Below are 27,629 nucleotides of genomic sequence, written 5' to 3'. Positions count from 1 at the left end.
CACGTGGCTGAGGGAGTGTATCAATTTCTGTTTTATTTATTTTTTTCAATCTGCATTTTATTAAATGAGATGAAATAATATCCAATATTCTCTAATTTGAATACTCCAGAAATAACATTATTCATCTTTCTGTTTTTAAAATGATAAATTAAGCATTTCTGCGGGCTTTCAGAGTCGATTTTTACCTGGGAAAATTTGATTTTTTTGTGTGGGGCTCTCTGTAGCACATTTGACATCAAATTTCAGAAACTGCCCTTGGTGTCTACACCATCTTTATTTCTAGAGAAGGCAGCCACGTTTCTGTTTACTATTTTTATTTAGTAGCTTTCATAGTTGGCACAAAATATTTCAAATCACATCTGAATTTCTTGACTTACTACATTTGACATGAAACTGACATGTTGGTGACTTTACGTGTTTTATAAAAAATACAGTAGGAACCTTAAGTTTCCTAAAAACAATTTATCACGTGTCAAAATGTACTTCTCGAAATGTTAAACGTGATTTTGATACAAATAGGTACTGAGCACATGTCATGATTTTATGTGGTGCAACCAGCAGAGTGGCAAAACTGGTTTAGGAAAGAGAGAAACATCTGTGTCCACAGCTACATATACATCCACAGAGGTGTATGTTTATCTGTCTATCCATGGCTCTATCAATTCTATGCGTGTAAATATAAAATTTTGGTGCCAGACCTGAGACCAGGTTTTTCTCTCTCAATTATTTAATTTGCAGAATCCATTCATATTAAAAATTCCACATAGTCAAGGTTTCTAATAATAAAATGGATCCCTTTTGTTAAGTCCATGCTTTTAAACTTCTGGCATACATCACCTTCAACCTGAACGATTACTGGGTTCCATTCCAGGGTTTCTATAAACTTGGGTGGCACCTGGGAATTTGTATTTCTAACAAGTACCCAACTGATGCTGCTGTCCCACGGTTCATACTTGGAGTACCACTGATCTAAGCATAGGTTTGCCGGAGGAGCAAGTGAGGCTTCGGGGAGTCTGGACAAAACCCCAAAGAAGTCCATGCAACCGCTGATTAGTTCTCTTATTGTTTGTCCCATGTTATTCCTGTTTCCTTCCCCCGTCTGCCTCCCGTACACACTGAGCTGCACTCCAGCGATGCTCCCGTTATTAGAACATCTCAAATCCCTAATATGGGTCACACTCCCACTGCCTTCCCCACAGAGACCTAGCGTCCCTCCTCATTTGTCCTATTTCTGTCAACGATTTCCATTTCATTATAAGCCAGGGCTAGAATGCTCTAAGTCTTGAGTTGTAAACAAGAATGTGCTTTTTGTTTGTTTATTTTTTTAATTATCATGGACAGAGTTTCTCTTAGGGGAGATTTTTAGCTTTTGAAAGTTTGGAATTATAAACAGATAATCCCTTCTGCTTTCAATCTGCCAGTTCCCTAGTCTGTTCTTCTGTGATGTGGCCTTAATTCCACTAAGAAATTAAAGGTTCAGAGACTTCTGGAAATGTTGGGAACTGGGAGTGGTATTCAGTCAGAAAGGATGCTAGTCCTTCCAAAGGGCAGCTTTTGAAGAATGAAACATCAGAAGCCAGCCTTCTAGAGGCCGGGCCAAAATGGCTAAGGGGTGGTTGGAGGGAGGAGATACTAAAGGCATGCTTCGAGAGTTTGTCAGGGCAAGGAAGGAGAAATTAATTTTCAGAAGATGTAACAGGATCAACTGAGGGGAATTCGTTTTAGAGAGAGGGAGCCATTGAAAGCAGAAACAATGAATTTCTGTGTAGGGGAGAAGATTTCAGTAAGAATGCAGAAATAAAGATGTAAAAATATAGATATAAAAAGACATAAAAGCAAGAAGGAAAGGAAGGAAGGAAGGAAGGAAGGAAGGAAGGAAGGAAGAAAAAAGAAAAAAGAAAAGAAAAGAAAAGAAGAGGGTAATCCGGAGACTAGATGAAGTGGTCAGCTTTGAACAGGAAAGGCTGTTTTTTTAATCTAAGGCTGAAGGAGAGAAGATGGAGGCTGGCAGATGGCCTTGAGATCACACATGAGAGGGAGGGAGGATGCGGCATCCTAGAAGCTAGAAAGCTAGAGAATGCTAAGGCAGATGAGTGTATCGCTGGTTAAGTCCATGTTGGCCAGACAATTTTGTCATCAGCCAGCCTGGCAGAACATTCTTCCTCCTTGTCCGCTGCTCTGGAGTCAGGTTCAATGGATAAGGTTGGGGTAATGGTGGCCTCAACATATGATGCTGATTTACTTTACTTTCATGGAGACAAATCGCTTATATAACAGATGATACGCTAGTTAAGGGGACTTGACCATGTAGATGGATGGCCTCTTGTGTTTCTTAGACACTACGAGTCCATGTCAGCCAGTAGATGAGCCTCAACTCCTTCCCATTTTGTGTAGTGCCTTCCTTATACCTACATGGGGAACCAAAGTGTAAATGACAGCCAGCTGCCCCTAGTTCCTCAGCTTCACAAAAGCAAAGAAATTCCCAAACCAGGTAAATGTCCCCATTTATATCATTTATGCATACTTAATAGAAGAGTTGAAAACTTGCTGGAAATTCTACATAGGAGTTGTTTTAGAAGTTTCTATGTGAAGTAATTTGAAGCACAGCCTCTCTTTCTAATAGAAATATGTTTTGGCCTCTCACCGGTACTCAGTTTAGGAAGGGATGCTTGCTCACAGAAGTAGTCAATATAGTACACTGAGGTTAAATCCCTCCAGTCATTCAAATGGAGTCAGGAGGATGTAATGTGTCTCTTTCCAGGACCACGAGACCTCCTTCCCCAGGGCACTCTCAGCTCAGAGACTCTCACCACGGTGGTGCTTTCTAGACGGTGAGTGTTTCTCTATTTCGTGGAGCGGTGGGGATTGTGGAAACAGCAGGGCAAGGCACCAATAGAGGGAATGGAGTGGACCCTGGTTTTCCAAGGGATTATGTAGAAACTCCTCATGTAGGTCTGTGTGATAGTGATTTCAGTTATTTTCTGATTGGTTTATGGGTTCATTTTCCACTGCGAGCACCTCTCACTCCCTAGATGCTGCCTAATCCAGTTTTTCTACCATATTGCAAAACATCTCCTTATCTACTGCCCATTGTATTGACTACCTAGTATGTGGACATGTGGTTTTCACTGTAACCATTTCTTTGGTTGATCTGGGATGCATCTGAGAGGACATAAATGTGGGCAAGAGGGCAACAGGATGTGTGAGTGTGGGAACAGTACTATGAAGGTGAACAATTGTATTTATATCAGATCTAACCCACGTGAATCATGACCTAGATTTTCATTAATAGCTCCTTGCCTACCTCTGAAGATAATTTACACTACTTTCCTCCAGCTCCTTTATTCCCTTGTGATGAGATACACAATCATGTGTTGTTTTTTTCCTGAATTCCCAGGGAAACAACTTATATTTGAAAAAGTTTTAGAAATTTATATGAATTGTTCTATATATAGTCTGTTCTATATACATTCTTAGATAAAATTACAAGTGTGATATTATTATATTCTATAGATATAAAAACCTTCAAAAGGTGATCACATTTATGGTTAAAAAGAACCAAAGTAGAATAGGTCCTTCTGAGACAGACTTTATTCCCCTGTTGCTTTTAGTGAGGAGGGACTGTGATTGCCTTCTCAGCTCATTTCCTTTGGAGAGAAGCTACTCATTAAATATTTATGATTTTTGAATGATTGTTTGGATTTTGAGTTACTCCCTTTAGGACTATGTACTTTGTAGAAAATCTATTTATAATATTTGGAGTCTGTTAGGTAGATTTAAGTGAGGAGGAACATAATTCTTTCGAGTATTAAGAATAATCAAACAGTGTCTACAAACCCAAAGTTTGCAATTTTCTTCCCCTAACCACAGATGCAGCCCAGTCCCTTTTAGGAATGCTTAAATAATTATTTTTACAGTTTTGGCTTTCTTTAGACATGGCTTAGGGATCCAGTCTTGAAGTGAAATGAATCTTTCAATACCAGATGTGGTCCTTGGCTCTGTATCTTCAAGTTTTGTTTGTTTGTTTGTTTGTTTGTTTTTCAAAATGAGAATCGCTTCCTTGGGAAGTCTAGCTACCTACCGGTTACTCCCCACCCCCAACTTTATTTATTTAATAAATACATATTGAGTCCCGGCTCTGTTTAAGGTCCTATGCTAATGTCTGGAAACATAAAAGAGTAAAAGAAACACAGATCTTTAAACTGTCCCCTGGTTATTTATGAAGATAGTGTCTACAAGAAGTATAGACAAAATGCGAATATGCAAAGGTAGGAGCAATGAATTCTGTCTGGAGTAGGGAAGGATGGGATGGAAAAATGTTTCTCAGAGGAGGAAGCATTTAAGTTGGTCCTTAAGAGACGGGTGAGATTTGGTTCAGGGGATATAATAGGGAAGGGCTTTCTAAGCTTGGTCATAGCTGCAGGGGACATGCAAGTTCTGGGTTTTTCTAAATTTAGAAACTGGCCAGTAGGCCAGCAGGACTGAATGTAAAGATTTTGAATGGCGTAATAGGAGAGAAAGTTGCAAATTGGGCGCCAGATCACAGGACTCTGAATGCCATATACTTTTTTTTTTTCCTAGCAACTTCTGCTGATCGCTTTTACCGAATAGACAGATCTCAGGTAAGCCTTCTTGAGCCTATTTGTAAAAGTGAAAAATTGCCAATCAATAGACTTATTCATAGCTAATCTTGTACATTTTTCTAGTGTAAACCCTTAAACATGTACCAATTGCCAGAATTGGTACTCATAGCCTAAGTTATGAGGGTTTTTATTTGTCCTTCACACATCTGTGATTTGTGGACTCAAGATTTGACCTTGGAATTGAGGCCCAGAAAATAACTAGGCCTATAGATGTTATCACCAGCCTGCACTCTAAATTTTCTTGCACACTGCCACTTTTACTACTTCCTAGCTCCGTTTTATGGCTTTTTAGGTTTATTTTGGTTAGCAAGTTTGACAGCCCAGGTGCATATTTATGCTACTTACAACTCATCACTTCCCGGAGTTCCATAATGAGAAAAAAAAAATGCTTCTGCCCAATGATAGTAAGTGTTCCTGCTGTCCAAATTCTCCTGCAAAAAAGAGAAAGGAGAAGAAAATAATAATACAGTATGGAACCCAGTGATAAAACCAGTTGTTAATCATGGCACTTAGCTCTGGCCGGATCCCGGGGGTCCAAGTCCAGCTTAATCGCTCAAGTCATGCTGGACCAAGTCGCGGGTGGGGAGTTCCTTCTTTGACAGTATTTGGGAAGAAGAGGCAACCCATCTCTGGTTATATCTGATGAGATCCCAGTCAAGCAGGAATCCCAAACCAAGAGGGATTCACCTCTTTCCCTCACCAGCCTCTTGCTGCCAGGTCGCTTCAGGGATGGATGGCCACTGGTTGGGCCTCTGAAAACACACCGTGGTCGTTTGATATGTCGTAGACTTTCATTACCCCTCAGGACCAAGGATGCTTTGTTTAGTCCCTGATCAGATGATAGACTTGAGAATCCTATCAGTCCTCTGGCAGACTTCTTTTTCTTCCTTAGGAACATTTGCACTTTGTGATGGAGATTTCCCAAGATGAGATTTTTATTCTGGACCCAGATATGGTGTTGTCACAGCAGGCGGGTACACCTCCAGGAATGCCGGACCTGGTCGTGGAGCAGGCCTCGGGGTGAGCGAGCCCTTCTTTGGTGACACGGTAGGGAGGCTGACCACAGGGCGACATCTGTGTCTGACGTGGCTTTTCCCTTGACATTTCCAGGGACATCAAGCTATCTTAAAATATAGGTTTTCTTGCTGTGTTTCATTAGCGTGTAGGATAACTGGTCCCATTCTATGTTTGTCTTCTGAATGGCTGCAGAGAATTACTCTTTCCCACCAAGATTTGTACCACGTCTGAGCCTTCTTTATCCACTACAGCCACACTTCTTACCAGACTATAAGGTACTAGTGTTTGCGTTTGTGCATATGTAGCTACAATGCTTATATTATCCAAAGGAAAATGGGCACAAGTGATTTTTGACTTTCCTTTTCCCCTCCCCCACTTCCTCCTCCTTTGTTGCTATGTCCAGGCAGCGTGAGACATAGATGGTATCATAATAACTATGACTATCAAGCACTTATTATGAGCCACATACGATCCCAAATGCCTTTCTTATATCCCTGCCACCCCTTCATAGCGACCGAATCATCAGAAGTGCTCTGGGCTTATTTCCTGCTCTGTAGAATGGAAATGAAGCTGACAACACAGAGAATTGTTTGAAAATTAAATAAATCGATACATGTGAGTTATTAGGATTGTTCTTGGCACTTGGTAGACGCTCACTCAGTATGATGTTCTTACAGTGATCGTCGTCATCACTTTCCTGTCGCAGTGTCCCTGAACCTCTGGTACCGGTATTTATTACCCTAAATCCACATGTACCAGCCCTGAGGCTCAGCGGGGTCTTCAGCTCTGCCCGTACTGCACAGAAAATGAACGGCAGAATTGACATCTGGTCCCACCCAGGTGTTATGCTAAAACCCATGCATTTAATCTCTACATTGAACCACCAGAATATTATTAGGCTTTCAGGTTATTTCAGCAATTCCAAAATATTTATTTAGAGAACGTTTTAGGCACCAGCTACTAGTCTAAGCACTTGGGAAACAACAGGGCAGAAATTTTAAAAAATGAAAATTTCTGCCCTTGTAAAGTCTGATGAACTTTGATGTCTCACTGGTATATGAACGTCAAATAGTTAGAATAAGGATTTCCCTGGAAAGTGCGCACACACATGCACTCAAATAGCATTTGCGAATTGTATACACAGACACACACGTATATATTTGTCTATATGTGTATGTAGACATGTTCACTTGAGGTAACCTTATGCCTGTTTACTCCTCGGCACTAATTTATTTGGCCATTGCTGCCATCTCTGAATATTTCTCACTCTGCCAGCTGATTTCAGTGATATGTATCAAGTCAAGAGAAGACAGAAGTGGCAGGATGGGGCAGGTATATGGCTGCGTTGAGGAAGCCAGAGCTAGTAATCTCAGATATGTATCCCCGGGTGTCCCAGAAGGTGGTGGAAAAGCCCGTCTTCACAGTCCATGTCTGCAAATCGAGCCTCTCCACTGTGGGGAAAGCACGTGAGATGCTGGGTCCTCCTGTAGGAGCAGCGGGCATTAGAGTCTCACTGTCCCCTTGCCCAGCCTGAATTTGGCTGCTGTCTTTGATCTGGTAAAGAGGAAACCCGCTCTGCCACACTCGCGCTCCTCTTTGCCCTCTCTCTGTATCAACTAAAGGCAAAAGAAATGGCTTTGTCCTGGGTTAATCCTCTCTTAACCCTAGCTCCAAAAATGAAGTAGCCCAAAGTAGCTTGAAAATCCAATAGAACTTCAGTCAGTCCCTTTCTTATTTCTGACCAGTTGCCCTTCCTGGAAATGAACAAGGACAGGAAAGCAGTGAAAATGGATGGGCTTTGTTATTTCCTCATTTCCATTTCTATATCAGGTTCCATTACTTCTTATTTACATCACATTTGAAGTTAATTAATCTTTTTTAAAGATTTTATTTACTTATTTGAGAGAGAGCATGCACATACAGAGAATGATGCTGAGAAGCCAATTCCCGATGAGCCGGGAGCCCAATGCCGGGCTTAATCCTAGGACCCTGAGATCATGACCTGAGCCCAAGGCAGATGCATAAGGGACTGAGCCCCCCCAGGCGCCCCTAAATTTACTTCATCTTGAAAGGCAGTTTTCTCATCTGTAGAGGGCAGAAGCACACAAACAGTTCATGATACTTGAGAAAATTAAAGAGTGTGAAGACGTAACTAGGACATACCCAGTAAAGATTAGTTGCCCATCTCACAAGAATCATTTTGAGACAGAGCAGAGGAAGTCCCATGCTGGCTTTGAACGTCTACATGCCTGGTGCCCTGCTTTCTCCCAGAATGTCCGACTGGTGGAACCCCGCCCTACGGAAGCGCATGCTGAGCGACAGCGGGCTGGGAACCGGAACCCCGGAGTATGACGACTCAGATTTGAGAGACTTCAGCCACTCCCGTGTGCTACAGTAAGAGCGCTCTCTGTCCCTTCCCTGTGCACCCCCGGCCCCTGCGATCCCTGGGAGAGGACTGCCCGGTACCTCACAGGGGGGTGGGGGTCTGTATTCAGTGGTGCTCCCACTGTCTCCTGTGCTTTCCCATCTTATTCCCTTGGCTCACTTTTCCCAGCCCCGAGCTCCTGGTGGAGCCTCACTTTGCATTTTGGGTATCTAGAAATACTTTGAACCTCACCAGTGTTTGCTTTAGTGGAACCCGGGGTTTCCTAGCTGTCCCTGTGTTTGCCACATGGCAAAGACACACATGAGAGAGATCATGAAGACTTTGGGAGGGACGGGGTTTTTTCATTTGTGGAAACATTTCCACTTGCTGTTACAATTCTGTTTCACGGGTCTCCAGTAGTAGTACAGTCAGATGGTTTTGTTCGCCAAAATGGAGCCGCTTCTGTGACCCAGGGTCTCTGGGTAAATGATGCAACGTTTGTTTCTAGATGGGAATAGGGTGGGTGTGTTTTCTTCTGAGGTCTGACCATAGTCAGAAAGGAGGGTGAATGTTGCGGTTTTTGTGACAGTGTTAAAACATTTATGTCTGGGGACTCTTTTCTCCCTGTGATATTTCCCTACAAGAGCATATTCTAGGTGAGGTCAGTGGTCATGGATACACTCTTTCAGCCCATCTCAGAGGTTGTGCAAGTTTGTTGCAATTCATGATATAGGCTCATTTCCAATCCTAAACAAGGTCCTAATTGAATAGGGATGATGGCCTTGTTACTGTATAGTCTTACAATTTTTATAAAATAAAAGATTAAGAGTCTTAGAAATCTAGGGTTAACCAAAGAGTCCTTGTTTCTAAAGAAAGACCACAGCAATTTTGGAATGATGAGGGGGGGAAAGTGAGAAATCTGGAGCTAAATATTTCATTGGTGGGAAGGTTTGCCAGGGGCAAAAGGCAATTTCGTTTAATTGTTTCTCTGTACTATCTCTTATTTTGTTGTGTGAAGAATAGAAAGGAAAAAGTTAATTACTGTCGATTTTACTTTTTAATCAAACCAAGTTAGATCTTGATCACATTTTGATTGCTTACAACTCAGGGTATTTTTCCATTTCTTTTTTTATATAGAATTGATGCTTGTGAACCACGATGAGTCAGCCACCCCACTGATGGCTAAAAATGTGACCATCTAGCTGCGGGCAGATTTATTTGATAATTAGAGTTTAGACACAGACATAGAAATTATTCCTACACAAACCAGATGAGTATTATAGTTGTTCTTACACACAAGCTATTTCCAAAGAGAGTGATCTCACTCTGGTTTCCTGTTCCCTGGTTTTCTACGTGGAGTATATTAAAGTGTATATCATGATATATGAAGTGACTGTTTCCAAGGTAGTAAATATTCTTCCCAAATCACAAATAAACATACTACTTTCTGTAATAGCCAGATTCTTGAAACTCTCTATAAAAATCAACTCTTATTTTTCATTCGGGTTATATTATCCTTTCAGAGATTTCTCTTAATTTTTTATTGATCTTTACTTGCAGCCATCAGTTGTCTTGCTCATTTATACCACCTTAGCTCTTATGTGCACTAGAGCAAATAACTTTTTAAATTTTATTCCTGCCAAGTAACACTCAAACGCTCATCCCTAGCCTTTGAGTCTGTCTAGCTGAATCCCTGCACATCATGTAATAGAGACAAGTCATTCCCCCAGGGTCTGCCTGAGTCCCTGACTCATGGAATACAGGAGCATAATAAAACAGTTGTTTTAAATCACTGAAAATAAGTAAATACTATACCTTACCCCAACTTGTCCATTAATTCTTTAATTTTTTTTATTATTATTGCTGTATCCATTGATTCCTTCGAAAGAACATTTCTTTATTTCCTTCAGAGATCACCTCTGATGCAAAGAGGTATCATTGCAGTTATGGAATAATTCAATCATGTAACACACAGATATTACATACCGTGTTAGTAATAATTCATATTGATAGAATATTTCCTACTTGGTTTGTGCCAGAGCTGGCTCGTCTTTAATTCTTCTAATGACTTTTAAATCTTGCCATTGCTTAACAGATGAGCAAACTGAGGCTTACTCAGTTTAACTTTTAAACTTGCTGAGCTTAAAATATTCATCGTGGATGACACAAGGCCGTAAGAGTGGAAACTGTGGTTTGAGTCAGGTTGGCTTGACTTTTGACTTCATGCTTTTTCTGACCATATGCACGATCTTCCTGAAGGGCTGGTGCAGAGGCAGGATGCCCACAGCCCTGTGGCCCAAGGAAGGTTTATATTGGCTTCTATTTCTTTTAGCATTTGTAAAGTGTCTGAGGAATCTTTAAAAAGAGATTGAAATTTTTTAAAAGATAGACATTTATTTTTAAAAATTATTAAGTATATATTAAATTTGCCCCAATCAAAATAAGTACAAAAATTATTTGGAAGGTCATTTGTTTTGTTTCTTAAATTACACATATGAGCAAGGGGATAGGGGAAGAGGTAAGTAGTATAGAGTTTCCTGAAAAAGTTAAAAAGCAGAAATATCCTATGACCCAGCCATTGCCCTACTCAGTATTTATCCAAAGGATACAAACATAGTGATTCAAAGGAGCACATGCACCCCAGTATGCAGTGTCCACAATGACCAAAATATGGAAAGAGCCCAGATGTCTATTGACAGATGAATGGATAAAGAAGATGTGGTGTATATATACATATACAAAGGAATAGTACTCAACCATCAAAAAGAAGGAAATCCTTCCCTTTGCAACAATGTGAATGGAACTAGAGGATATTATACTAAGCAGAATGAGTCAGAGGAAGACAAACACCGTATGATTTCACTCATATGTGGAATTTAAGAAACAAAACAGATCCACAGAGGGGAAGGGAAGGAAAAATAAAATAAGAGGAAAACAGAGAGGGAGACAAACCATAAGAGACTCTTAACTGTAGGGAACAAACTGAGGGTTGCTGGAGGGGAGGTGGGTGGGGGATGGGGTAACTGGGTGATGGGCATTAAGGAGGACACGTGATATAATGAGCACTGGGTATTATTTGCTACCAATGAATCACTGAGTTCTACTTCTGAAACTAATAATACCCTGTATGTTAGTTAAATTGAACTTAAGTTTAAAAAAATTTTTAAAAGAGGCAAACACCAAGAAACAGACTTCCTAACTATAGAGAACAAACCGATGGCTACCAGAAGGGAGGTGGGTGGAAGGGTGGGTGAGACAGGTGTTGGGGATGACGGAGGGCACTTGTGATGGGCACCTGGTGTTTATGGACGTGTTGCATCCCTATGTCGTACATCTGAAGTTAATTTTACATGTATGGTAACTAAGTGGACTCTAAATGAAAACTAAAAAATTTAACGAAAGGCACTCATGTGCCCAGCACCCTGATATATTATGTTGTTCTATGTTATTATTCTCATTAGGTCTTTCTTTCCGTCCATAAACAACATACAGTAACATACAAATATATATTGTTTTATGGACTTTTTGTTTGTATTCTCTATTTTTCATTACCTGTATTGAATAATGTATACACTTTTCAGACTTGCCATTTCATTCAATGGTCGTATTTTTAAAATGTATTCATATTAATATATGTAGTTTTGTTTTGTTTTTTTTTAAAGATTTTATTTATTTATTTGACAGACAGAGATCACAAGTAGGTAGAGAGAGAGGAGGAAGCAGGCTCCCCGCTGAGCAGAGAGCCCCGTGTGGGGCTCGATCCCAGGACCCTGGGACCATGACCTGAGCCGAAGGCAGAGGCTTTAACCCACTGAGCCACCCAGGCGCCCCGATATATGTAGTTTTTAATTAACTCTAATTGGTATAGAATATTGCATCATTAATACTCCATAACTTATTTCTCTATTTTGATAGTGATTTCTACTAGCTTATGATTTAAAAAATTCAGGGAACCCCCTGCTGCGTGGGTCCTGTGCTGCAGGGTGTATGTGAAGTTTCAACTTTGCTTAATATTCCCAGCAGGAATATGAAAAATAAGTGTGGAAAAAAAGGCCTGAAGAATTATGGTAACATTTTAGGTAGAACCAGCATCTGCTGCTTTTAGCTTTAAAGCCCCAGTCAGCTTGGATGTAGGGAAAGTCCAAGTTTAACATCATGTTCACCACATTAAATAACCCACTATATAAAAAGATCAAAAGGGAAATTTTAAATTCTTGAACTGAAAATAACTATCAGAGTCTGCAGAAAACCACTAAAGTCTTACTCACAGGATGACTTATGACTCTAAATTCACTTATCAAAGGAAAAAGGATTCATACAAATAAAGTATTCAGTTTGATAAACCAGAAAAGGAATTTCAGAGTAGGAAACAAAGAAACAAGAGGGAAGAGGAATAACAAAGACAGCAATCACAGACGAGGTGAATAAAACAAAGAAATGATTAACTGAGACCGGAATGTTAAAATATTGATTCTTTAATAAATAGGCAGGTAAGAGACAAAATCCTGCAAAGACTGACTTTAAAAATAGTAGATACAGGAAAGAGAAAGGAATGCAGAGAAACTGCAGTGCTTTACTGTCTCATTCTTCCTCCACGGGCCCTGGCCTGCACCTGCAAACTCCAAATGACTGCCCCGCCCAGGGGGTCTCCTCAGAGTTGTCTCCTCCTTTTAACTTTTATTTCTAAGATCCATTACCCTCCCTTCTGCTTCAGGGAGAGTGAGGTGGAATGAACAAATAGAATTAGATTTCTGTTATTACTGGAACTGGTTACCTTTTGTAACTCCATTTAGAAACACTATAATTTTATGAAGAAGGTATAGATAGTCCAATTATACACAGGTCCTCTAGGAAAGAGCATCATTCCAAAGAAGGATGTACAACACATGTAGGGTCTTCAAAACCTGTGAACACAGTAAAAAACAATCTTGAAGAACCACTTTTGAGATAAATTAATGAGAGGTAGTTGACTTATATTGCTACTGCTAGAGCCATAATGAATTTATCCTTAGGTGCAAAAATGTTTTCAGTGTTTAAGAAAGTTCTACTTAAAATAATAGGATTCTGGAAACACATTTGCTTTCATCATTAATTATACCACCAAAATTAGTGACAAGGCTGTATTTCATTTTGGCAGAAGATTTGTAAGGGAGGAATTAACTGAAATTTTAGCAAACAGAATCTCAGTCCTAAGGCAGACTTTTCTCAACTTCAAGATCTAGGAGATTTAAAAAAAAAAAAAAAAAGCACTGACTAAAAACTCTAGTATGTTCTTAACAAGTTGTTTTTTGAGAAGGACAGACTTAACCTGAGTCAGATGGGTTAAGGGAAAACAAATAAAGGGACTGAGAGGTATTTAGTTTCTGAAAAAGAATAATCTTTTTTAGTTCTTTTTGTTTCGTTTTGTTTTATGTGAAACCCCCAAAACTGACTGAAAGAGATGCACTTTTTCTTAGTGTCTCCAAATCCTGAATCTGAAAGAACTAAGATAAAGGTCACACAGGTTAAAAATAGAATACCTTGCTACTGTACTGAGACAAGGGGGAAGAGTGTGGAGAACCACCCGAAGGCAAACATTCCTTCCAAACATCTGTGTCTAGACAAGTTTCTGTTAGCTGATCAGCTAAGCAGGGCTAATGGAGTTGTATGATAATGGAGGTATATGATCTGTAGTCTCTAAGAGATTATGTTATCAAAAATATAATGTATCAAAAACTATAATGTATCTGGTCAGATCATTTTCATTGGGATTCTAAGAAACAGGTTGAGTCATTCAGTTAGTCTTTCATGTATTGAGCAAATAAATATCGAGCACCTTCTAGGTAGGAACTGAGAATCTTATATATATATATATATGTAAACACTCCCACACACCTAGGCACTAAAGATGTGAAGCTCAACAAGAAATTACTATTGCCTTTGAAGAGCTCACATTCAAAGGGGAACTAGTCCACAAATCAATTTTTAGAGTTCTCGCTGCTAAGAGCTGTAATGGATAGATGCAGAAAGTGTTCTGGAAACAAGAGGAATAGAATTTGCTGCTTCCTCCAGATTTCACTTTTTTGTTTTTATATGAAAAGAGTATTTAAAGAAATAATGAAAATGTTAGCCTCAAAGGAAAGAGGCTTTTTAAGGACTCCAAGCTTATTTTCTTCCACCTTTGTACATGAGCAGATAAGTATCTGCTTGTCATCATTACATAACCAGAAAGGCTCCCCGAATAATTGAATGTACTCAGTACTCAGTTTAGCATCACTCTACACGATACGTGCTTAAGGAAGTTTGTACAAGTAGCAAGTTATTTAGGGATATCCGAAATACCTAATAGTACTTTAAAAATTGACTTTTTTAGATAGTCTAAAATTCTGAGCCACCATATCAAGAAGATAATCCTGAAACTGCCCCCTTCCACAAACTCAGTCACTCTCGGAGTGAGGACGGGTAAGAAGTTCAGATTCCCCTCTGGTCTTCCAACTATTACCCTTACCCAGTTTCTTCGGGAACATTCGGTGATGGCCTGATTCTAATAAAAGGGATAATTGTGCTTATTGTCACAGCTCCAAGTTCTCATCGGGAGGACAGATCATTGAGCAGTGATTGGGAATATCCTTTAAACATCACAATCTGATAAGAGGAAGAAAATTAATCTTCTTAGTGGGATGAGGGTTTTGCTGGAATCTGTCTTAGAGATTAAATCAGTGCTGTCAGGTCAGAGACACAGTCCCTTGCATCTGTTCCACTAAGATAGTTGCTTCCCATCCTCCTTACCTTTGACTGGTCTAAATCTTATTCTCCTTGCCTAATCACTGAAGCTAGAAGAGCCCCAGTTTATCTGACAAACATCTTCCTTTCTTCTTTTTCTCCCTGCCTCACCTCCCTCCCATTGTTACCCACCCTATTTAGCCAAGCACACAATACTCTGTTCCTTTGGGGGTACAAAATACTTAGTAAGAAATTTTGCCCTATTCTTTCTATAATTGCTCTTCAAACAGTGATGCAAAGGGGGCCCCTAAACCTTTTAGTCAGATACAGAGTTCCATTTCCAAGTTCAGTCAGGGGCAGCACCAGAATAGAATTCTTGAGATATCAGATCTCAGTTTGACCCACTTGGAAGAAAAATCTTGTCAGGTAAATAAGCTCTAATATTAAACATTCATTTAATTTAAAATGATGCCCAGGGATTCTGCCTTCCCATCTTTATGCATTCAAGTTTGGTGGGTGATTACAACATGAGGAAATATTGCCGGGGGGCTCTCTCTCTTCATTTGTAATGAATGTGATAACCTTACCTGCTCACACTGGAGGGACATGGTGGCTGAGGGAAAGTTGGTAAGATCCTTCTTTAAAGCATCTGAATTCCTTGGATGGACAAACTGTGACCCTCACTCTATATCTGCAGTACTTTGCACCATAGCTGGTATACCAGGTGTCTAGGGAAGCAGGCTTCTTGGATGAATGGATGAACGTGGGATGTTAGAGAGAAGTTACTCTGTCAAATGAAAATAGAGATGTCTATTTATAATACTGCAGCAAACTCAGTTCTAATCACACACACACAAATGTAACAAAATGATCCATTAAATGTTAGACGTTTTTATTAGGCTCTGGAATCCATTTATATATTTCAAATTTTAATATAAGTCTGTTTGACCCAAGGAGTTTACATTAAAATAATAAAAATGCCTTGAATTCCTTCCCTCAGAGAGAGGTTGCTGTTTTACAAGTGGGAAAGTAGAAGACAATGATGGCAAGTATAGAGAATTATAGGCATGGATGATAAGCACAAAGTTGAGATGGGGACAGGGGGTGGAGGGGAAGAAGCCCATCCAGAACCCTGAGCGTTGAGATGCCCCCATGTTCCGCATGTCAGATCTCTGGATTAGATCAAAAAGTTGAATACTTGAGGAGGTTTTGGATGTTCTTTGGATAGAGGAGAAGAACGTTGGCAAGGGGAAAACCGTAAACCATCAACAGTTTATGGATGAAAAAGAACTCCAGGATTTCCTGAGGATTTCCAACCCAAAGAGACAAGACAGAACAGGAGCCTGAGGAAATACGGAGGCAAGATGTGCAGAAGGAAAACACTTTTCCTGAGTTCCCTTCATAAGCCCTTAACAAGCATGGAACAGCAGAAGGGCCTCTCAGGAAATTCTCGAGTCTTCAACAAGAAAAAGGAGATTTCTCTCTCCTTCCAACAATACATTCTGCATTAGGGCATTAAGGAAAGCTAGTCCAAAGTGACAGTCTTTTGTGACAAAAGCACTTAGATGCCATTTTTCTTTAAATACGTATTCTTTTTTATTATTATTTAATTTCTTTTCAGTGTAACAGAATTCATTGTCTATGCACCACACCCAGTGCTCCATGCAATACGTGCCCTCCATAATATCCACCACCAGGCTCCCCTAACCTCCCACCCCCCACCTCTTCATAACCCTCAGATTGTTTTTCAGAGTCCATAGTCTCTCATGGTTCATCTCCCCTTCCAATTTCCCTCAACTCCCTTCTCCTCTCCATCTCCCCATGTCCTCCGTGTTATTTCTTATGCTCCACAAATAAGTGAAACCATATGATAATTGACTCTCTCTCTTGACTTATTTCACTCAGCATAATCTCTTCCAGTCCCGTCCATGTTGCTACAAAAGTTGGGTATTCATCCTTTCTGATGGAGGCATAATACTCCATAGTGTATATGGACCACATCTTCCTTATCCATTCGTCCGTTGAAGGGCATCTTGGTTCTTTCCACAGTTTGGCGACCGTGGCCATTGCTGCTATGAACATTGGGGTACAGATGGCCCTTCTTTTCACTACATCTGTAACTTTGGGGTAAATACCCAGTAGTGCAATTGCAGGGTCATAGAGAAGCTCTATTTTTAATTTCTTAAGGAATCTCCACACTGTTTTCCGAAGTGGCTGCACCAACTTGCATTCCCACCAACAGTGTAAAAGAGTTCCCCTTTCTCCACATCCTCTCCAAAACATGTTGTTTCCTGTCTTGCTAATTTTGGCCATTCTAACTGGTGTAAGGTGGTATCTCAATGTGGTTTTAATTTGAATCTCCCTGATGGCTAGTGATGATGAACATTTTTTCATGTGTCTGATAGCCATTTGTATGTCTTCATTGGAGAAGTGTCTGTTCATATCTTCTGCCCATTTTTTTATGTGATTATCTGTTTTGTGTGTGTTGAGTTTGAGGAGTTCTTTATAGATCCTAGATATCAGCCTTTTGTCTGTACTGTCATTTGCAAATATCTTCTCCCATTCCGTGGGTTGCCTCTTTGTTTTGTTGACTGTTTCCTTTTCTGTGCAGAAGCTTTTGATCTTGATGAAGTCCCAAAAGTTCATTTTCACTTTTGTTTCCTTTGCCTTTGGAGACATATCTTGAAAGAAGTTGCTGTGGCTGATATCAAAGAGGTTACTGCCTATGTTCTCCTCTAGGATTCTGATGGATTCCTGTCTCACGTTGAGGTTTTTTATCCATTTCGAGTTTATCTTTGTGTACAGTGTAAGAATGGTCAAGTTTCATTCTTCTACATACAGCTGTCCAGTTTACCCAGCACCATTTATTGAAGAGATAAAGCCATTCTTAAACTAGGAAGATAACTCTGTCTCCCTCTGTGCTCTGAAGGGAGAGCAGATATTGTTAAGCCAATAGAGGAATGGGAATTTTTCTTTGCTTTGGGGCTGTGCCAGAAATAGAGACCTGGGTACAAGTGGGCATCTCCTCTTACTCCTGTCTTGTGTCCCCTGGGAGTAGCTGTGTGCTCATGGCTGTCTCACTACACAGTCCATTCTTGCACAGTAGGTCCTCTCCTTTCTGAACAAGTCCCTGGATCTTTTCTAAGGGCTTGACATTGAAATCCCATCAGTTTGGTAGAGGAGGGATTTAGGGTATCTTGAATGGGTTCCAACCTTTAAAAAAAAACCCAAACAAACAAAAAGACCCAAAACACTATTTGTTTAATTAATGTATTTATTTTAGAGTGTGCCCCTGTGTGTGAGTGGGGGAAGGGCAGAGAGAGAGAGAGAGAATTTCAAGCAGACTCTGAACTGAGCAGAGTCTCCACTCAGGGCTCCATCTCATGACCCTGAGATCATGACCTGAGCCAAAATCAAGAAGTCAGATGCTTAACCGACTCAATCCCTAAATATTTGTTTTTCTAATTTTAACTATTAGAGTAGAGAGAAGAGGCTGTAGTTTTTCCAGAATATGATTCTGATGTACCTACCCATAATATGAAATGTTGATGCAGGTGAGTCCTCTGTCCTGACCTCTGGCTACCCTCATCCCCTCTCATTCCTCTGAAAGTCCTTGAGGATCAGCTTGGTACTGGCTGCCTCTTGCCCTCCTTCTTCCCCCCACAGAGAAGGGCGGAGCACTCAGGCAATGCAGGGCAGGAGTCGTGGGAGAGTGGGGCAGGCCTAACCCAGCCCTTCCCCACCTCATCCCGTTTGTCCTGCTTCTTCCCAGTACAGGGATTTCAGTGTTCAAGAGTCTATATCAAGGTTTCACCCACTTCCCGTTGACTTACCTCCCCACTACCCTGTTGGTCCTTTTGCTTCTTTCTCCAACTGCCACCCAAACTCTTAATGTTCTCCATGTATCTGCCTTAGATGAGTAATTTGATTCAATTGATTGAAAGTATAAGTGATAAATCTGAAATCTTTCCAAAAATATTTGCCTATGAATCTCAGGTTGGAGGGAGGCTGACTAGTAATTGCCTAGAGTGTGCAGGTGTGGGGTCAGGGTGAGAAGGGGTGGGTATAGAGTGTGGAACTTCTCTCTTGAGCCTCTGGGGACCCCTGAACCCACAGCCCTGAAGAGACCAGCACAAGAAAAAACTCTATAACATGGAGAGAATTCTTGCTTGGAATTCAGGGAGACAAGGACCACGTTTTCCATTTGCCTAACTTTCCTGGCTCCTGTGCTAATCACCAAGCATAAGAACATCAACAATATTGCTTTGTAGTTTCTCCAGTTCTCTCTTTGATGTTAGTCTCACTCCATAAACCCCTTAGAGTCTCCTTAAAAGTGGGATAAAATGTTGTAAGTTCTGTATCTCTGACAACTCCTGAAGTGGAATTAAGTTTATAGCCCTACTTGATATTCACACATGGAATTAATTATTCTCAAAGATAGAGTCTGTGGAGCCCACTTTCACTTCCTATTCTCAATATTGCAGTGATGTATTTATATTCCTTTTTCATTTTCTCATAGAGTTCCTTTACTATTTTGGGTTGTTTGTAATATATGACTTAGAAACTGTCCTGTCCTCAGACACAGAAGTGTGGGAAGGAGACAGACACCTTTCAGATTCTGTTTCCCATGCCACTGTCTTGAACTTGGATTCCCTTTTCTGAGAAGTAGGTGAGGTAGGAGATGTTAATAGGAAAACTTTCGGCATGTATCACAGTTATCTTCAGGAGAAGCGCTGAAGCATCTTCTAAGCCCACCTCTTTTTTCCTTCCATTTTATAAAGCTGGATTCAGAAGTCCTTATTTAATAAAAATAAAAGTTAGTTGTGAGTAAGCCTTTGCCCAGTCACTGTGGCCCCACAAGGCAGATACTGCTTATCCTGAATACTGTTCTATGTGAGATAGCCTTTCATAGAAGTGTCTTGTGTTAACACTAAATGATTTGCCTTCAGATCCCAGAGCTTCATTTTAATGTACACTTAAAAAAAAAAAAAGTCCACATTCACAGAACTCCAGGTCCATTGCCCCTCAACAGGAGCAGTTGGCCAGGATTCACTGAGTCACTAAGCCGGAACCAGGGTTAGCTAACCAGGCTTTTGCTAACAGGTTTTTCCTACTGATCCTCCCTGTTGTTTCTGCAGGTCTTTCTCCTTTGGTTCGATTTCAGAATAACATGCCTTTTCTTTCTTTCTTTCTTTCTTTCTTTTTTTAAAAGATTTTATTTATTTATTTGACAGAGAGAGAGATCACAAGTAGGCAGAGAGGCAGGCAGAGAGAAAGGGGGAAGCAGGCTCCCTGCTGAGCAGAGAGCCCCATGTGGGGCTTGATCCCAGGACCCTGAGACCATGACCTGAGCCAAAGGCAGAGGCCTAACCCACTGAGCCACCCAGGTGCCCCTAACATTCCTTTCCTATTCCTTTACTCATCCCCACCCTTTTTAAATTAAGCAGGCAACTATATTGCAAAAACTGATTTCCAATGTGAAGTATCACATCTTTTGTACCTGCCCGGCTGCTCTGTGTCTAATGCACAATTATTTTCACGTCTTCAAAAATGCTAAAATATTTCCCAGGAATGTGTCGAACTTGGTCAGTGTTGGTCTCTTCAACACCCTCTCTTGATCTGTTTCTTCCCTGTGTCTGCTGCTCACTTTTGCTAGTTCGTATCTTTCCCCTCAGATTTCAAAATGCGTTTCCCTTCATTTTGTTGCAGTTCTCAGGCATGAACATTAGGTGGCAGTACAATTTCGAGCTCAAAGGGCCTCAGGGGCTTCCTCCCCGGCAAACTGATGGCCTAGGATGGAGAGGAAAAACCGGATTGTTACAAGCCAGTGATAAAACAGTGGTATTTTTTAAAATGCCAACTAAATACAGGAACTTATAGAAAAAGGAAAAAAAAAAGATATTTCAAGTACAGCTCATATGGGGATCATCAGTATATATTTGGGTAGGAGACTCTCAAAGAATAGGAAATTAGGAGCTGGAAGGGAATTAGAAGAAATTTACATCAAATGGAGAAATTAGCAAACAGCCTTTATTATTTAAATTCTGGGTCTCATTTCCTTACCTCCACACAAATACCCATCTCGCCCTCCTTCCTTTGATTTTGCTCTTTCCCCAGCACAACCCACTACTCCCCCCCCCCCCCGCCCCGCCCCCGCCCCATTTGTGGTGAATGTTACCTTTGAGGCTATTTGGCATTCCCTGAATGGGTTTGTGACCACTTGAATAGAGAATGTGTTTGTCTCTCTCATCTCAATGCCACTTTGTATAGTTGCTGTAACTTTCATCTCTCTGGCTCCCATCTCCTTAGCTCTTTTACTGTATGTGCTTTGTTCATTGTCTTAAAAGCAATATTCATAATTAGAGGGAGGAAAAGCAAACAAAGAGAGGAGTGTTTGGTTGATGGAGATTCTCAGGGCTGAGGGATTTCTGGTTCTGTTTTACCTGGCTAGGGATTCCTTGGTATAAAGAGTTAATGGTCATGAAGTTGTCACCTAGATCTGTGACCTCACTGTTTCTCCCTCAAGTTCTCAATATGATGTCATGGGCTGGTTGTAACAGTCCTCCAGGCAATGCACGTCCTTGAGGGAATCTCAGTGGAGAAAAGCTACTGCCATAAATGATCATCGACAGCAATGCTTTCAAATCATGTTAAGTCATCCCTTGACTTACTTAAATAAAAATTCTTTATCAACGCTTTCAGGAAATAAACATCATTACTTCAAGGTAAAACAAAGGGGGAAAAACGCTGGTGTTTCCGTAGCAGTGGTGTGGATGCTTGAAATGTGTCTGGAAGGGATGTCCAGCTGGGATATGAGTTTCCATTTGGGCTACTTCTCAGGAGTTTAACAGACAAATAGCAGTAATGGTCCAGGCAGGGAACAGCATCCAACCTAGGGACCTTGGCCCACACCTGAGTGTTCCTAGTGTTCTTCAGTTGGAACAAGCACATTAATTAGCACATGATGGGAAGCTATTTTATAGAGAGATTGGGTTCTACCAAAGTGTGAAGAAAGTGGGTAAGATAAGCCCAGAGAAGACTGTGATAAGCAGCAGGAAAGAGAAGTAAAAGGAGAATGATGAAAGAGAGAAGGGAAGAACATTCAGAATTGATATAAATAGCTACAAACCAGAAACTTCTATTTTCTCTTCCTCTTCCTGTATAGGATGGATGGTCACCTTTGCTTATTGAAAGTGGTATTCTTGCTGTGGTCCTCATCCCTAAAGTTGGAGGGTAAAGAGGGAAGGCAAACAGAAAAAGGAACATTAACAAAATACTCATAGAGCTGCTTTCAGTGTGGGGGCACTGGAATGCCCCATGAGGACTTCACAGCCAAGAAATGGTTTCTTCATTTGTAGAGTGCCGAGTGGACTGTGGGGTAGCGGGCACCTAGCTCACTCTACCATTCCTCATTTGCTTTTGATTTTTATTATAATTCCATGTTAGTAACCAGTAAATAGAGGGGCCCTGGCTCTTCTGGCCAGGCCTGTGAGTTGGTGTGAGTATGTCAGAGCTTCCTTCCCCCATCCACAGTTAGAGAAATATTCTCTTGCTGAGTATTTTCAGAGCATGGATCTCTGCCTTTGTGTCTATTCAGACTCGGTTCTTTTACCTGTTCTATATGTTTATTCCAAGTTCACCACTATATGGTAACTCCATCCCTTGGCCCACTCTCCATCAGGTGATGGTTTAGAAATGCTGAGTAGAGGGTGTATGGGATGGGGACACTGGGAAGGGAAAATGATATTTATTTGTGAATGATTCTCTCCAAAAAGTAGATGGGTCCCCAGTATTCATCCAGTCTTTCTTTAAGAAAGATTTCATCTAAACTGGACGGTCTCTGGATCTTCTACCTACCTCCTAGGAAGGAAATGATACAGACATTCTGGGGATGGGCCAAGTAGGAAAGCCATGGATGCTATTGATTTGAGCCACAAAATGAAAATAAAAGCAAAATATTGTAAGGGGGCTTAAAAAAAAATGGAGTCAAGACAGTATTATTCAAGTAAAAAGATCTTGTGTTAGAATGAGCTTATAGGTTTAGAGCATTTCATGGAGGTTGCCAAGAAGAAGCATTCATTTAAAATGTATTGCAAAGGATCATACCATATCCTACAGGCTGAAGTGGTCATCAGGCTCATCATCTCAGCTCTAGGTTTATTGATTAAAACAACAAGGCATCACAAGAAGTGTAACTTCTTAAAGACTTTGTCTTCATAAATATATCATTCTTTGGCTCTTTGGATCATATGTGTAATTTTGTGGGTTGAAAACTGGGCATATTTTCCAATGTCTTTAAGCCTTGTAATTGATCTACTTGAAAGATTAGAGGCCTTGAAGGGAAACTTGCTGATGGATTGCAACCTAAATAACTGTCTTTGATTTTCTTAGCAATTCCTTGTGTCTTAGTGACTGGCAATAAGGTCTATAAGCTGTGCTGTTTGTTCAGTATAGTAGCAACTAGTCCAATGTGTGCCTGATGTCTCATTCTTTCAGATTCTTAATGTGTCCATACATTAATCTGAAAAAAACAGTTTATTCCAAAATGTTATAGCCCTGTATATTCTCATGTTTTCAGACTTTTCCCTTGGAAACACTCCTATTCTGAAGGAGAATAAATTCACCCCATTGAGGTCTTGGAGACATTGCCTGAGGCTAACTGCCTCAAACACAGATTTTTTTTTTTAATTTTTTAAGTTTGTTGTTTGATTTTATGAAATCAAGTGACTTTTGCTTTGGGCCCCATAATATGTCTATGCTGATTTCAAGAAAAAATAATATCTTAGTTTTGACTAGTTAAATTACATAATCCACCATCTAAAACCAGCGTGTTTTTTTTTCCTGGGGACTTCCCTTATTTTCAAATTCTTGTGTATATCCTAGTTTGAGAAAGGTTACCTTCATTTAAAAGGAGAGAACATTATGAATATTCTGCTTAGCATGGTTAACATTGGCAAGAGGACTTTCACCAGCAAATCTTCAGATCAAAATTTATGGAAAAGTAGATGTAATCCCAGGAAGATAAGGTGGAGGAGGAGGACCCTAGACTTCCCTTGTCCCATGAATACAACTAGATAATTACCAATCATCCTAAATGCCCCAGAAATTGACCTGAAGAATGGCAGAATAAACCCCACAATTAAAGCAAGAGAAGAGGCCACATTAAAGAAGGTAAGAAGTGTGGAAACACAGTTTAAGAGATAAAGACATAGCTCCTGTGGAAAGGAGGGAGCCACAGTGGTGGAGAAGGATGAGAAACAAATTAACAGGGAGTGCATGGGGAGAATGAATTCCCATTGCATTTGGCTTGGTAAGCGAGAAGAGCCAAATTTTGTGAGTTCTTGCAACCAGAAGGGCTTAAATCCTGAAGTTTTAAAGGTCAGCAAGTTTGGCTGGGATAAAGCCTGGAGGACACTGTACTGCTCTTGGAGAAAAGGCAGAGCAAACAGCCTGCAGACATAGAGCATGGAACAGCAATCTGAAGAGCACCTAGGACACACAGTGAGAAGGTTATTCATTCATCTTGGAGCATGTCCCAGAGGGTCAGTCTTTGAAGAGAGACCCCTTTGGGAACAAAGTGACTAGTGCTGATTTCCTGCCCTGCCCCTCAGCATAAGTGCAGGGCCAACACTCGCTACCTAACTTGCCTACATCAAATACTGACCTTTGGTGGAACTTCATCTTCCGGTCACACTTTCCTCAGTCTCAGCAGAGGGGACCTCCCTGCCCCCAGAGGACCAGCCTAAAACCCTACTCATCCTATGTCTCCCAATAGGGGCTTTTGCCGAGCCTCAGTTCTAGTGGTAGTGGTGACAGGTATCATTTCATAAACACACTAGAGCAAACCTAGTTAAAATACTCCTCATTCAGGCCAGGGACAAAACAGTGCTCACAACAGGCAAAGAGAGCCTCTGCAGACAACTGGCCTGAAGCATAAAGTGACCGGAACAAAACAGAACATCACACACAGCACACTCCTGGAAGTGCCAGGCCCTAGAGAAGAAGAGACACTACATGGTAGGGCACTACAGGACCTCTTCTTCAAAAGGCACTGCAGGACCTCCTCTTCAAGAACAGATGTAGGTGTGCCTGGGCAGCTCAGTCGTTTAGGTGTTTGACTCTTGGTTTTGGCTCAGGTCATGATTCAGGGTTGTGGGATGGAGCCCCATGTCAGGCTTAGCATGGAATCTGCTTGAAATTCTGTCTCCCTCTCCCTCTTCTGCCCCTCCCCACAAGCACTCTCCCTCAAATAAATAAATAAAATCTTAAAAAAAACAAACAAACACAAAAACAAACAGGTGATATAGTTGACTTTCCTAACACAGAGAAACAGGCACAGAGATTTAGACAAAATGAGAATACAGAGAAATTTATCCCAAATTAAAGAACAGGGCCATGGCCAGATATCTAAGTGCAGCAAGTTTAAATAACATATCTGATGGAGTGTTTTAAGTAATGATCATATGGATACTCACTGGACTTGAGAAAAGAGTGGAAGATATGACTGAAACATTTAACACAGAGATAAGGAATAGCATAGCGGAGATAAATGGCTCAATAAATGAAATGAGAAACACACTTGATGAAATGAACAACAGACTGAAGAAGCGGAGGAGTGTGTTAATGACCTAGAAGACACAATAATGTTAAGTCATCAAGCAGAACAAAAGAGAGAAAAAAGAATTATGCAAAATGAGGATGATCTTAGGGAACTCAGTGACTCCCCAAAAATGCAATAACATTCATATTATAGGAGTTCCAGAGGAAGATGAGAGAGAAAGAGGGCAGAAAATGTATTCCAAGAAATAATAGCTGAGAATTTCCCTAATTTGGGGAAGGAAATAGATATCCAGATCCAAGAGGCACAGAGATCTTGCATCAAAATCAACAAAAGCAGATTCACACCAAGACAAATTGGTAAGGCAAAATATAGAGACAAAAAGTTGTAAAAGCATCAAGACAAAAGAACACAGTAACTTATAAGGGAAAACCTGTAAGGCTACTGGGAGATTTTTCAGAAGAAACTTTCTAAGCCCAAAGAGAGGGGCATGATATATTCAAAGTGCTAAAAGGGAAAAATCTGTAGCCAAGAATACTCTCTCCGGAGCTACAGTGGCGCAATCGGTTAGCGCGCGGTACTTTTACAAGAATACTCTATCCAGAAAAAACTGTCATTCAGAATAGAAGGAGAGATAAAGACTTTCCCAGATAAAAACTAAAAGTGTTGATGACCACTGAAACAGTACTACAAGAAATATTAAAGGGGACTCTTTGAGTGAAAAGGAGAGACTAAAATTGACAGTTATAAAGGTAAGAAACAAAAGCAGTAAAAATGGATGTTTCTGTAAAAAAAAAGTCAGTCTAGGAACTCACCAAATAAAAGGATGTCAAATATAACAACACATTTCTAAAACATGGGGATGAGAAGAGTAAAGAATGTGTTCAGACTTAAACTACCACCAATGTAATATAGGCTGCTCTATACAGAGAAGTTTATATACAAACGTAATGGTAACCATATATTAAAAACCACTAATAAGTATGCAAAGGATAAAGACAAAGAAATCCATATATATTACTAAATATAATTAGCAAAACTTGAAAGAAAGACAAGAAAGGATCAGAGAAAATCTTCAGAAACAACCACAAAACAAATAATAAAATAACAATAAATACATACCTATCAGTAATTACTTTGAATGTAAATGAACTAAATGCTCTAATCAAAACGTACAGAATGACAGGATAAAAAAAACAAAACACCCATCTATATGCTGCTTAGAAGAGACTCATTTTAAACCTAAAGACACCTACAGTTTGAAAGTGAGGGGATGGAGACACATCTGTCATGCAAATGGAGGTCAAAGAAAGCTGGAGTAGCAGTATTTATATTGGACAAAAGAGACTTTAAAACAAAGACTATAACAAGAAACAAAGAAGGACACTATATAATAATAGAGGGGACAAGCCAACAAGAAGATATAACAATTGTAAATATGTATACACCCAATATAGGAGCATCTAAATACATAAAACCATTAATACAAACAAAGGAGCTTATTGATAATAAAATAATAGTAGGAGACTTAAACACCCCCACTTACATACAGATTATCTAAACAGAAAATAAACAAGTAAACAATGGCTTTGAATGACATACTGGACCAGATGGATTTAACAGATGTACTCAGAACATTCCATCCTAAAACAGAATACACATTCTTTTCAAGTGCACATGAGTCATTCTTCAGAACAAATCACATTTTCTCCCACAAAATAAGCCTCTACAAATTCAAGAAGATCAGTCATACCATGCACCTTTTCTGATCACAATGCTATGAAACTAGACGTTAACCACAATAAAAAAATATGGAAAGATAACAAATACATGAAGGTCAAATAACATGCCACTAAACAATGAATTGGTAACCAGGAAGTAAAAGAAGAAATTAACAAGTACATGGAAGCACATGAAAAGGAAGCCACAAGTGTCCAGAATTTTGGGGATATAGCAGAAGCAGTTCTAAGAGGGAAGTTTATACCAACACAAGCCTGGAATCAAGAAAAATCTCAAACAACCTAACCTTATACCTAAAAGGGATAGAAGAAGAAGACTAAAACCTAAAACCGGCAGGAAGAAGTAAATAATAAAGATTACAGCAGAATTAAATGACATAGAAACTAAAAAAATAATAGTACAGATCAAAAAAACCCAGGAGTTGGATCTTTGAAAAATGTCAATAAAATGGATAAACCTCTAGCCAGACTTATCAACAATAAAGAGATAAAGGACTCAAATAAATACAAATGCAAGTGGAGAAATAACAAATGCCACAGAAATACTAACAATTATAAGAATATTATCAAAAGCTATATGCCAACATATTAGACAACCTAGCAGG

At 40.1% G+C, this 27,629-nt stretch overlaps 1 protein-coding gene across 1 annotated transcript in view; it reads left to right on the top strand.

Moving 5' to 3' along the window:
• DGKI (diacylglycerol kinase iota) overlaps window positions 1–27,629 on the top strand; it is a 447,257-nt gene that overhangs the window by 356,553 nt on the left and 63,075 nt on the right. Inside the window, 4 exon segments of the mRNA XM_047695648.1 lie at window positions 2,762–2,831; window positions 4,582–4,622; window positions 5,536–5,663; window positions 7,932–8,054. Coding sequence (XP_047551604.1) covers window positions 2,762–2,831; window positions 4,582–4,622; window positions 5,536–5,663; window positions 7,932–8,054 — 362 coding nt within the window.

Source organism: Lutra lutra, chromosome 11 (genome assembly GCF_902655055.1).
Source record: "Lutra lutra chromosome 11, mLutLut1.2, whole genome shotgun sequence".
Classification (NCBI taxonomy): Eukaryota; Metazoa; Chordata; class Mammalia; order Carnivora; family Mustelidae; genus Lutra; species Lutra lutra.
This window is presented reverse-complemented; position numbering and strand designations above follow the sequence as displayed.